Source organism: Acanthopagrus latus, chromosome 5 (assembly GCF_904848185.1).
Source record: "Acanthopagrus latus isolate v.2019 chromosome 5, fAcaLat1.1, whole genome shotgun sequence".
Lineage (NCBI taxonomy): Eukaryota > Metazoa > Chordata > Actinopteri > Spariformes > Sparidae > Acanthopagrus > Acanthopagrus latus.
In genome coordinates this window covers 27718687-27731926 of record NC_051043.1, presented here as the reverse complement: position 1 = coordinate 27731926, position 13240 = coordinate 27718687, and the positions used below count along the sequence as shown (strand labels likewise).

The 13240-nt window shown below is 40.9% G+C and overlaps 1 protein-coding gene across 1 annotated transcript in view; it reads left to right on the top strand.

Annotated features, from left to right (window-relative positions):
• Window positions 1-429: 429 nt before the first annotated feature.
• The window catches only part of coro1ca (coronin, actin binding protein, 1Ca), a 31731-nt gene continuing 18920 nt past the window's right edge, over window positions 430-13240 (top strand). The window contains exons 1-2 of the mRNA XM_037098182.1: window positions 430-585; window positions 13011-13207. Of these exons, the coding sequence (XP_036954077.1) occupies window positions 13013-13207 (195 nt within the window). The 5' untranslated portion in view covers window positions 430-585; window positions 13011-13012. The remainder of the gene's footprint in view (window positions 586-13010; window positions 13208-13240) is intronic.

Here is a 13240-nt window from a genome sequence, read left to right as displayed (position 1 = left end):
TCCACAATTACACACACTCTACCTACCCTAAAACCTCACCCGAATTTGTTTATAATATTATGGGTCTTCTTAGTCTGAAATGCTGTCTAATGGAGTAAACAGGATGCACATGCCCTTCTAATTAAATGATAAAATAAATTATATAATTTGAGTAAATATATTGATGCTTGTCTAGATTATGTTTTTATAAGATCGGGAGGATATAGTGATAAATAGATGATACATATATATATATATAAAAAATGTGATTAAAATGCCATAAAATCACTAGGAACTCACAATTAATGGTGATTTTCTCTAACTGGGGAAACTGAGGGAAAAAAGGGGGCGTGGGTTATGTTCCCAGTTTTCTAAGAAATCGCTCTTATTGGCTGTGGGAGCCGTCCGTCAAACGCAGCCGCACCAATCACGGCTCGCCAAGCCAAACGAGGAGGCGGGGCTAGCGTCAGAGTGGGGAAAGAGCACACAGAGCGAGCGGTGTCAGCTCAGCAGCGGCTCCGGCAGAGGGAGGAATCAAGAGGGATACTCGTTGGGCTGTGTTATATCATTCGGCTTTCGGGAATACTTTCATTTTCCTCTCAGAAGGTAGGTTAAAGACCAAGTGGATTTTTTTTTTTTTTTTTTTTTTTAATACACACATGTTTTTCGAGGTGTTTTTCTCTCTCAAACTGGCGGTTATTTGTTCCCCCCCTCCTTCAGCCATCCAGACAGGAAAGTGCACGCGCTAGCTAAAATGAATCGGGAGAGTCTGTAGAATGTGAACTAGTGTCTTTTTTTTTTAAGCTAGCATTAGCCTCCAACGGTTTTCAACTGACACTGCCAGAAGGGGGGGGAAAGTTCTGACCCATAACCAGAGAAAAACTGCTGTCTGAGAGAAAGGTTTCTGTTCCTTTTTTGGTGTCGGGTGGATAATTCACGACATGAAAATGTGCTGTTGGACGTTATTGAGCGGGGTGGGGTAGCTAACCATAGTGCGGCAGGAAAACTTATCTCCGATATATCCACACACAGACACGGAGGGTTTACAAGGCAGCACAACCGCGCCCTGGCCCCTGGCGTCCTGATTGTTTAATATAGACTCCTCAAACTGAACAATAGGCTCCAAACATTCAAATATCCAAGAGTTAACTCTTTCATTTACAGGAGACCTCTTTAATTTAATTTAATTATTATTATTTTTTTTGCGTGTGTGTAAAATCCAGTATCTGCCATATGCATCCAGATGCCAGGTTTAGATTTGACCCACTAACACACTGCTAGGGAAGATAAATGCTAAAAGGGGGTCATAAATATTGAAGCTGCATCCATGGCAGCTCGAAATTCATAACCCTTCCACCAGCTCTGCTTGTTTGGCCATAACACGTGGAGAATCGTTGGTATGAAATTATGCAGACTTTCTCTGGTAGTCGGTTAGTAGCTGCACCTGAGTGTATTGCTGAGGCTATCAGTGTTATGCTGGCAGCTGTTTTTAATTATTCTCCCTTTTAAAGCTAAACAATGGGGATTGGTTTAGTCATGTTCAAGACAAATTGAGATTGGGTGCACATTACTCATTGCCTTGAAGTTTCCATAACTGGACCATATATGTTATAATTAAATTGGGCATGTATATAAATGAATGCTACAACAGGAACATTTAGCTCTGAAGTGTGTCTCAAGTAGGGCTGTGGCTAGAGCTGACTAGTTTAAATTATTAACTGATTGGCCCATTATTTTTTAATTCAGTCAAAATCTGAGACATTCAATTCTTAATGATACAAATCAGAGATAAGCTGCAAATTCACATTTGAGTAGCTGGAGCCAGAGACTATTTGGCAATTTTTTTTGTTTGATTTAAATGATTCAAACAATCAATTCATTCATTCTCTGTCCCTCATCTAATCAATTAAGAGACTGTTTCAGCCATATAAAATTTGACTTGGTTCTGCCTTGGAGCAGTGAGTAATGTGACTCTCAAATACCATTACCATTTTAGAAAAGCAGTGTACTTAGAATTGATCCAAAAGTGAGTATTCCCATCCTCACTTGGCAGCCTTAAATGGCCTCTCCGGTCGAAGCTGCTGGGTGTTGACCCAAGTGGTCCTTTGTGTGACACCCGCCCCCCCCCGTTTCTACACCACCACCGGCTCATTTGCTCGCTTATGTCAGTAGAGCAGTTTGATTTGTAATGACCGTGGTTAGTGTGCCAAAAGGGCAGCATGATCTGCATATATTTTGCCCCATTTTGAACTAGGGTTACCCAGTTACCCTTATGTAATCATCTTTTGAGTTGCAGGAGTTTCCCTCGCCAAGACCTGCGGTTGTGGGATGCAGAGCAGGTGAAGGCTGCGACCCCAGGGTCAACAGTCAGCGGTACTACAGCTGTGTTTGGGCTTGTTAACCATTCCAGACGCATCAACCGCTGCTGGATGTACTGCAGTACAAGGTCTTTAGAAGTGCGTAGCCTGCCTTCCTATGGGTAGGCTGAGAGAGGAAGTGGGTCAGGAAGCAGAGGGAAACTAAGCATGAGATGTGAGGGAGTGTTGGCTCTTATCAACTGCAGCAAGGAGTGCTGGTGTGTGCTGAGGTGAAGTCTTGAGTGCATGTAAAAGAATTTCTTTTTACACGTTGAAGTGGTTTTGGGATGATCTTGAAAATGTATATATCCATTATTATTTCATCAGGGTTGATAGAGGTCTAGCTAAGTCCAGCTGTTCCCTGCTGGCCATCTCAAGTCACTGTTCATTATTGTGCTGAAATTGTTAGGAAGTTTCAGGCTTTGGATTTGTTTTGTGGACTAAGTAATGTGTACATTAGATAGAAAGTAGCTTGATATATTTCCTGCTGCAGTCAGTTCCAATATCAGTCTACTAGAATAATCAGCATTCTGTAAAAGAAGCTAAATATTTGGGCATGTTTGGCCTCAGCAGCATCTCAGTTGGACTCAAAGGTTGCATTCTTTTAACATGTCTGACATACCTCAGTTTGTGTCCAGTCCCGTCAATGCAGATGTTATCTCAGCCTACACTTGGTGCCAGAAACTCTCAGATTGACTTGCCACACCTTAAAAAAATTATTTGATATTTGATTAAATCATAATAATCATGGGTTTGATGAACTGAATTTATTCCCCTTACAAGGTGTCAGGGAGTTTTTTCTGAGGACAGGTGGGAGGGAAAATCTCATTAACCAATCACCTGCTTAGCATATTAGTGCGTTTGTTTGTTTTGACCAGCCTGGAGATGAAGAGGATCACATGCCTAAATCTGTGCTGCTAATTGTTTACACAGTAGAAAAACCGACATGGTTATTGGACAGTAGGTGATCGTTGTTTTGATAAGCCACAATCAAGTAAGGCTGGGGCGTTTCAGGGTTGTTTTTTTTTTTGTAGTCCGGTCTGGAGTACGATGTAAACCCAGTTTGATGTTACGCCAACTGATGGAACAGATATTTCTCAGGTGAAGGTGGAGGGAACTAGCAGCATGTGGCTCGGTCCACGAACGAGAGCTCTCATCAGAAGCAAGTTTTGTACAGGTTTCTGTCTATGTTCACATGCTGCAATACTTTAGTATGTAAGCTAGCATTGATCCACGCTCATTTGCCCTCATAAAGTTAATTTATTATGCTCTTGATTCAAGCTCAACCCTTCTTGTATCCATGTTGATTTAACGGACAGAAACCTTTCATTTTCCTAACAAGGCTTTTATTGTAACTTGCAAGATTCTCAAACACACTTGTCTTGAAATGTAGCTACTGACATCTATTCTTAAGTTGCAGGAGGCCAAAGAAAAGTGTAGAAGAACATTTGAGTTGACTAACTGTTGTGAGAAATAAAATCCCAGTGGGTCACAGTTGTCCTGATGTAGTGCCAGAGCACACATGGGTTTTGCTTGGAGACTCAATCAAAGATGATGTCACCTCCTCTTTTGGCTTTGTAATGCTTGTAACTTAGCAATTCCAGTAGACACACAGAGACCAATACTATTTCTTCCACTGGCCTTTCCCACCACAGCTGACAACATCTGTTGAAATGGAGCAGTGGTTTCTGCATTGCTCATTGGGGGAGGGGGAAGAACCTGATCAGGAAGAGGAAGGGACATGCTTTGTACTCTCTGGCTGTAATATTTAGGAGTGGACTTGAAATAAATTGAGCAATAGACAGGATTTGTTTGTGGTTCTGCTGTGTTGATCACCTGTTTGGAAAGGTGCAAGTGAGATTGTAGGCAGTTGTTAAACGTTCAGTTTGTGTTGCTCTAGATACAAAAAAAGTAACCCTACACACAAACACTAATAAAAATAAAAAGAGCTTTTCCTGTTTTGACTAAGTTCAGAGGATTTTAGAGTGGTCTCTTTTTAAATCTCAACTTTAAGTAGGATAAGAAGTTTAGGAGTTAGTCTTTTAAATCTCAGCTGTAGAAAGTGATTGAGTGTTGGGCAGCTGAGAGTAAAGTAAAAGGCATGGTCACCATCACACTAAACATATACATTTGTTTAACATTTAACTTTTAACATGGAACTAGCATTTTCTGGCACATTTATGTGTCCTGTGTCTAATCCAATGAGTCTGTTTTTCCTCTTCTGGAATGAGGAAGTAAGCAAACCCTCATCATTCTGTAAATGTCTGGCACACTACATGCTATTGATGCATGTATATAACTTCAATCTGGTTTTATTTTGATTTGAGCTGGCATTTGGTTCTGTCTACTGTAGTGTAACCTAGAATGAGTTTGCCTTGAAGCCACATTTTTCTTGTGTCTGCAGATCACACTTCCTCTACAAAGTACAAAAGAATACAATAGCATTCCTTGAAACATTGATGTGTAATGTGTTCCAGTAGTATTTTAAACTGAGCAGAGTAAAGACCGAATGGTCACTTGGGGCAGGAGAGGGGTGAAAAAACATCACCTTATCTCATTGTTGCAAAAAAGCACTGGAATGTAGCGGGAATCTGATTACAATGGTGGTCCGTGGCCTTGGTTACAGGAAGGGGATTTAGGTGGCGTCTCATGCGGTCTTGGTGACAAAAGGCAAAAGGCATCCAGTGTATGGGGAGCACTGAGGCGACATCACTGGTGTGTGTGTGTGTGTACTGGCGGTGAGGGGTGGCATGGTTAGCAAAGTGTGGGAAAGAAAAGTCTGTGTCCAATTATGACTCCTAAATCTCTTAACATACGATAGGAAACTTTCTGATTATAAAATGTCATCAATATATATTCATCAGCAGCTCCCTGTGTATTTTGGGACTAGTAGCATAGCATTTGTTGGCGCTATGGCCTGGACTGTGGCTCCCATGATGACGCCAGCAGCCACATTGTAGGGAAGTCGGCAATAACAACAGTGATGAAATGCACCAACAAACAAAGGAACTGCAAAAGTAAACATTAAGCAGATAAGACCTTTTGAGAAACGTTGTCGGGCCCTGTTTTATTTACTGATTGCATGTATCCGCAGAGGTCTTCGTGTGCCACTGACCCAAACTTTAGACTGCACGGCATTTTCAAGATAAATGGCTGAAGTTGAGACAAATGCTGGGTTTTGATGAACGCAGAACCACAATATGCACAACAATTGACAACAAGGCTGAAGTCTGGGCCTAAGTATTATTGCACATGCAGTAGCAGCTATCTTTGTGTATTGACCCTGTGTTGATACAGTTAGGTGGGTAGTGATCAATTAATCAGACACCATTTGTACACCAAAATGAGCGTGTAGGTGCAGGTTTTTTTTGTATCGACGACTCCTCTTCGAGAATGTATTTATTTGTTAACTTAAATTCTGGTTGGACAAGTCGTTGACTCTGGCTGCACATTGACGCTGTGGAGCGACTAGTGTTTTTTTTTTTTTGTTGTTGTCTTGTCGAGTTCAACCTGTTGTGAGGGACTAGTCTGATTTCTGTCAGTGTTGCAGCCGACACCCCTTTACAACCTCAGGAAAACAGCCATGTGAGATTATAAAAGCTAACGGAATGATGATATTTTCATGCAGGTATTGTTGCATAGTAATTTCCTGTTAAAACAACTGTTGTGGAGATGATTCAGGCTTTGTCATAATTCCACTCTAATACTGCTGCCCCTCCCTCTCCCACATCAGCTCATCCCGATTTGTGGCTGGGATTTTCATGTTATGTCACATCTCACTCACCAAGCACACTATGAAACACTGAGCCTCAAGGGCAGTCTTGCACCCCAGCAACAAGGCAGTGAAAAGATATAAATAAGCCATTAACTTTCACAGAGCTGTAATAGGCAGTGAGTTTTAATTCGGGTTAGGCTGGTTATCTGTCCTAGCAGGGATCTTATTGTTGAAGTGGTGTTTGTAAGCAATTCAGTAAATCTGATCCTTGTACAGCCATTTCTCTTTCAGAACTGAAGCCCAAGTATTTGTCGTCTGTAAATAACTGTTCCTTTCCTATTGCTGCTGTCTTTATGTCAGGGTGGGGCAATGGCTTGTAATAATTTTATCGTCCATTCCCCTGTCAAGAAACCAGTTGGAGTACATGGCAGTTGTCAGAAATGAGGTTGTCCCCTGTTTTATTAGGAATATGTGAACATGATGAATGTGGCAGGGAGAGGCAACAGTAAATGGAACCTGTCACATAGGACGTTCATGCACATGCTACAAAATCTATACAGAGTTGCTTTCTAAAAGGTGGAGGTGTCAGTTGAAAGGACCTGTGATGACTCAGTAGGACCAAGCAAGAGGAGAAATTAAGATTGTCCTGGATGATGGGTACCAGCTTGTGCTTCACTGATATTGGTTCACAGTTACTGAAATGCAACTGGCATCAAATGACCGAAATGGTACTTTTACTTCCAGTAATGCTCAAGGAAAGACCAAACATGAGCCCTCACGGCTTTCAGCTCTTGTTTTTTTTTTATTACTCGTTTCCTCTCTCTAGCTGTTTTGCAGTCTTATGTCAGAGCAAAACAATTTCCCCTTGGTTTAATGGAAGGCAGCAGTTGATGAGATGAGAAGGGAAACCCTTCATGGTCTAACATGGCGAGCTTGACGGCGAGCATGGAGACCCAAATTCTTACTTTATCACCTTCCTTTAAACCATCAAATGTGCTTGTTTTCAAAGAAGTATTTTACTACTGGAAAAAAGTTTTGCATCAACTAGAGGGCTTTGGCCATCAAAACAGTTGGGGGGGGGGCTCAATGTGCAGTCTAAATGGAGAGAAATTTGCTATTGGTCATTTACCTGTAATACTGATATTGTAGTAACACAAAGCAGATTGACAAGCTGTGATGTTTCCCTTTTTTAATACATGGTCAGAGTAAGCAATGAAAGTGTAGCACTCGATTTGCCATTGGTCCCACATTTCCTCTGCAGTATTGTCAGATGTAAATGGACTCAGGAATGCAGAGATGGGTGCTTAAAAAGTGTGTCACACTGGTCCCATTTCCTGTTGGTCATTTCCTCAGGCTGTGGGGTCCTCCTTCTGTCTCTGCACATCAGGGTCAGCTCTGCTGGCTCAGGAGGCAATAAGGTATATAGCTCTGCTTTCATCTGATTTGCCCAAAAGATACTCAGATCTCTTTGCTTGAATTAGGGCTGGATCAGTGAACTGTAAATCTCAGGAGAGTGTCACTGAGTAGCATGGCATTCCCCCAAAGTGTGTCTCCGTCTCTCTCTGGTGTATGTCTGAGGCTGTCAGGCTGGTGCCAGACTATGACTACCTCAGCACAGCCCCTGCTGACATTGATGCATTCAAATGTCAGCCATGATTATTATGACGTTATTGTTTGGGAAAGGGCATGGGTCATAAACTGAATAATAAGTACTTGAGATGCAGGCTTCAGTGTTGACTCTTTTAGCTCCTCTAGTTATTTGGAGGTCTGTCTCTTTTTTTATAGATACAAATTTCAGTTAATGACTTGGTTTTAATTTTAGTTTATTCAGTACTGTCGCTCCACTGTATGACAAAAGTTGGTGCTTGACAGTGGGTCATCCAAGTTTTGGTAATTTTATGCATTACTGGCAACTGAAACACTATTAGAAATGACTGCCAAACCACCAAACCATTCAGCTTCATATTCTGTTGTCCCTGGTGTTTTTATAGGCTACAGCTGCTTTTATTTGCTCTTTAGGTGCAGGTGTGGCATATTTAACATTCTTGCATAAGAGTCCCCCCTTTAGATAAGGTAGCTTTCGGTTTGGCATTTGTCCATGGCGGGAATGGTTTGTATCTCTTCCAGTGAAATAAGGGAGATTTGTTTGAAACTTAGAGGAAATTCTGCCTTAGAGGCTCAACACAAGTCCTGTCATGTTGTAGCTCTAAAGTCTGAGGTTGTCGAGTTCTCCCGAATGTTAAAAGGATTCCAAGGTTTTTCTGAGCCTGAGGTTAACAGTATTTCAGCTTGAGTCTGATTTTGAGTCCTAGTCCAGGACTCGAGCAGTACAGTAATTGGTGTATGAAATAAATGTGGCGAGTGACATATGAAAAATGTTCCAGTTTTATAAGAATAAATGATTGGCCTGCAAAAAATGAACCCCTTATCTTTTTTGTTTTATTACATTTATTAGTGGGAATCGTTGATACATCTAATCCATAGCAAGCATCCTGTGACTAAGAAATGATTGCTTCCTTAAAAGGTTTGTCAGGGAACACCTCTATCACGTAACAAGGCTTACTCATCAAGAGCCAGTGTTGTAAAGTTAGCTGCAACCCCACCCATGCAATGTGTGCACAGCTCAACCCTTGCTCCATAAAGGTTTAATATCCAGTGTCTGCAATCTAGTTTATCCCAGACAACTTTTATTTACAGATGCTCGGAAAACAATGAATCAAGCTGGTAAACATTAGTCAAGTCATGTTTTCATGAAAATGCACAGGATGGACCCTAACTCTAACGTATGATATTGAACATTTCCTGCAGTTTGCAGAGCTAATGGACAGTGTGAGTGGGGATCTTTGTGCAGGCCCAGACTGAACCCAAGAATGCAGTGATTGTTTTGTCTAGGCTTGTCACACTATTGTGGTGATGAAACGGCACATCTTATAAAGCTCTCTTGCATAAAACAATGTACTAGTCTGCTGCAAATTAACAGAGAAACGAGCAACAGGATAGTTTCACTGTACCATCTTTATTAAGAATGGGAAAGGCTCAATAAACGCAGGTTAGGGGTGTCATCAGCAGAAATTACCCTGTAGACGAATGTGTCAGCCTTCATCCAACATCATCATCATCATGAAACTCTATTGCACCTGTCATAATGTGTTGCCCAATTTAGCCAATGTGAAGACTTGGTGGCAGTTTAGGAAAACGGCACATTTCCCCATAATAGTCAGTTTACATTTCAGGTGAGAAATAGGCCGTGCAGTCACGCTTCATTTTAGATTTACAACGCCTTGTTATTCGTCTCAGGGTTCAGTAGTTTAGAGGCAGCGTGTCAGTTCTCAGAAACCACTCCAAATACAGCTCTGCTTGTTCTCATTATCATCTAAACCTCCTTTCTTAGTTTGCTGATTGGGTTGGCTTCCAGCTGCTTAGCACACTCTCTTGTCAGTGGATGTTTTCCAGACTAAAATCTCATAGAGAAACCTGAGCTAATTAGATTTTGTATGATTTTGCAAGGTAAAGAAATATCCAAATGTGAGGATATACATGAGTTTAACAGTTGTTGGCATTGTTTGACATTTATAAATAACCTTTTGAGACATTTGGTTGTATTTTACTATTGTATTGTGTTTCTTTCCTGGGTTGGTATTTCCCTGATGTTGCTAAGCAGCATGTCTGTGTTACTAAACATGTCTTGGAAACGGATTGCAGCCAACCAAACACCCATGCATTTGCCAGTGGCATAAAGTGAATTTTTGCTCTAGTTTTCCTTTTTCTCTTACCTTTGACTAGGAACTGACCTCAACCCTTTGAAGCTCTGCCCTTGCCATGGCAATCAAAGTACAAATCTGTATTGGAATGCTTTGTTTTGTTGGCTGAACAAAAAGAGGCAAAATACTGATAAAGAGCAAGAAATAGAGCTCCTCTAGTTTAATTGCTCTCTGCTCGCTACTTTACATGGTGGCTGATGCCTTCCCTCCTGTCCTTGTCTCAAATTAGACTCATAATTGCAATGATGGCAGAATATATTAGGGAAAAAGATGGCTGCATGTTTGATGAAAATCTAAATTGCAATCATTGTTTGATGTTTACTCAGGCTATCTTAGTGAGATTATGTAATTCTAAATACGAGTTGTCAGAAGCACATTTTCAAATTTCAGCAAATATTCAGTATTGCTGCAACATATTAAAAATAATCATAGTAGATAACCTAGCTTTCCTCTGCCCATTAAATTGCTGATGAGCCAGAAATTGCCCCATAAGTCACTTATTGCTATTCCCCTCTAGGAAAGAGTATTCACTCCAGCCAAGAGAGCAAACAGTTAGCCTTTCAAACACTGGAGGATCACTCATTTTTTGGGATGTGCAGTATCACACTGACAATAGAAAATGTGTGTTATCAGCAGATAATGAAATTGATGCAAATATATTGAACTGTTGATACAAAGCCAAGTTGCTTTAGGAAAACAACAGCAGTGCTGTTGTCACACTCATGACGTAGAGCTGCTGCACCTGTGTAGAGCCATGCAATGTAGACAAGAGCCACACATGTTGTCATTAGAATGGACGTTGTTTTTCAAGTTCAGATGACGACAACACAACTGTAACTTGCAATACGTGTTCCGCAAGTGTTTGGAGAGGAGGGAACGGTCTGAATTTGACACAATCTTGTTAGAGCTATGAACAATAATCCAATTTTGCTTGCTACATCTGAGCCTTTTTAACCTCGGGCTGCATAAACTTAGAACTTACTTTTAAAATATAATAATGTGAAATTATTGACAGGTATCGATATCGGTCGTGAGATAAAAATCTACATATTTCATCCATATTCACTTTAAGAAGTATGCCAAATTCGACCTTGTTCCATTCACGTGAAATATTTTTCTCCAGTATTTTAAAGGCTTTGTATCAGTTATTGATTAATTGAATCAAAAAAAGAAAGAAAAAAAGTTCATGGAATAAATACATCTTGGCTATGTGGCTTGATAATTTTGGAAAGTTAATTTCAACCACCACCTGAGGGCAGAAGCACCATCATGTCTAACTTGTCTAATGCTTACGGTACACACAGTTGCACATTCAGAGATAGACAGGTGGCTGATTTAGGTGTCTGTTCACATGTAGCTTCTATTCCAACAGATTATACGACAGATCTATTGCTCCAAAGGCAAGTAAACAAGCCTCACTACTCCTGACAAAGTTGTCCTTGTTGAGTGCCCCAGAATACTGTCACATTACTGTGAGGAAGAATGACTCTTCTTTTCCCCTTTTTCTTTTCTTTTTTCATGTGTTTGAAAAGTAATTGTAACTGACTGTGCAAGGATTTCTCAGCAGTGACAAAAGACTGATTCTCGCCTGCCGATGACATGCTGTGACATTAGAGAACTATCTCCATCTGTGTCAGAGTATCCATTTATTGCCTTCAAAGTGAATGTAGTGTGTGTGTGGGTTTTTTTTTTTTTCAACTATAATGTATCTTCCAGGATTTCTGGATGCCAGTCAGTTGCTCTTGGTCTGACTCAGCCTTTCCCGGAGTAATCAAATTTAGTTTCCTAGACAAATGCACGTCTGCTCCAGATAAATTTAGAGGAGGATTTAAAGAAGCTTATGTAACTCAAGTGAAAACTGGAAAATCCTCCATTTAAGGAAGATTAACACTCAAGTGTCATTAACTGTTTAATTTGGACAAACTTGTGTCCCAGCCCACTGTCTGTGTTCGGTTACGTCGAAATGAAGCAATGGTAATGACGGACATGTTTTACAGACAAGCTGTGCTGTGAGGACACCCCCACATCCATACAGGAAGAACTTCCTGCTTGTGTTGTGATCCTTGTCCTGTTGGAAAACATGCCATACAAGCGTTTCTCGCTCAAGCTCTGTCTTTTACACACACGCACACATAGTGGAAAACCACCTCCCAAACATTTCCCACATCCTGTGCTGTGATTTTATCATGTTGGTGATTCAGGCTGGGAAACTGTTACCATGTGCTGTGTCAAACAATTAAAAAAAGATTTTAGGAGCTTCACAAAAACAAGACTACTTAAGATCTTTTGTCTCTCTTTAGGTTGCAGGTGAGACTGACCGCTGTTTCTAGTGATTTATCTGAAACTGGCCCGCTTTCCGTTATCTTTGGAAGTGGTCTGTTGTTAGCACAGCACTTGGACTTGTAGCTTTTGAATGAGCTAGTTTTCCAAAGTTCCCTTGTCTGCCAGCAGATTCTTGTCTGGTGAAGATTTAAGCTGAACCAGCTACAAAGTCTGTTTTTGTTTGGGTTGGGTATGTCCTACTTTTCTTTGGATCTTGCTCTTAAAGTGTGCCACACAGCGTGCCACAAGCATGTTAGTATTTCAGACGTTTAATATCTGGCACAGCTGTGGATCAAAAGAAACAACTAGACAGGGCAAAGAGTTTGAAGTCGTGAAATACAATCAGACATGTACGTATGCTTTTATTAATATGTTGTGTCTTTGTGAAATCAGAAGCTGAAAACCCCTTTTTAAATATTGCACTCATTAGTAACAAGTGTAATTGTGTCATTATTGTAGGATATTAATACCCTGGTGGAGGTGCTTACCAGAAATTATATTGTCACACACGATTAGAAATGTTGCTAATGAACAACTGTGCTGTATTACTGCTTGTAATTTATGAGTGAGGGAAATCTTAAGTGCTTGTACTGTGATCGCATGGTGAGTGGATCCCACACTGAGAATAGCAGGTAAAAGTGAGTGTTTTTAAGGGCACGGGATTGTTTTTGCCTTGAATATCAGCAAACAGAGGAATTAAGGGAACAAAAATGTAAAAGGGTCTGTTAGAGTAGCAGGACCTCTTTCAGAAATGCTGTTAGGCCAGCAGGGGGTGAGCCGTAGGAGTGGCTAGCCACCTTCATTTCAACACTGTATGTCTTCCAAATGAATTGCTAACTAACATTTGTCAAATCTTCCTCTCTTCTCTTTGCACAGATATGAAACGAGTTGTACGGTGTAGCAAATTCCGTCACGTCTTTGGCCAGCCGGTGAAGAATGACCAATGCTACGATGATATCCGGGTGTCAAGGGTCACATGGGACAGCGCCCTCTGTACAGTCAATCCCAAGTTTGTTGCCATAATCGTTGAAGCCAGTGGTGGTGGAGCTTTCCTCGTTCTCCCTCTTCATAAGGTACGTTTATAGTGTATGATGGAGTAGTTGAAG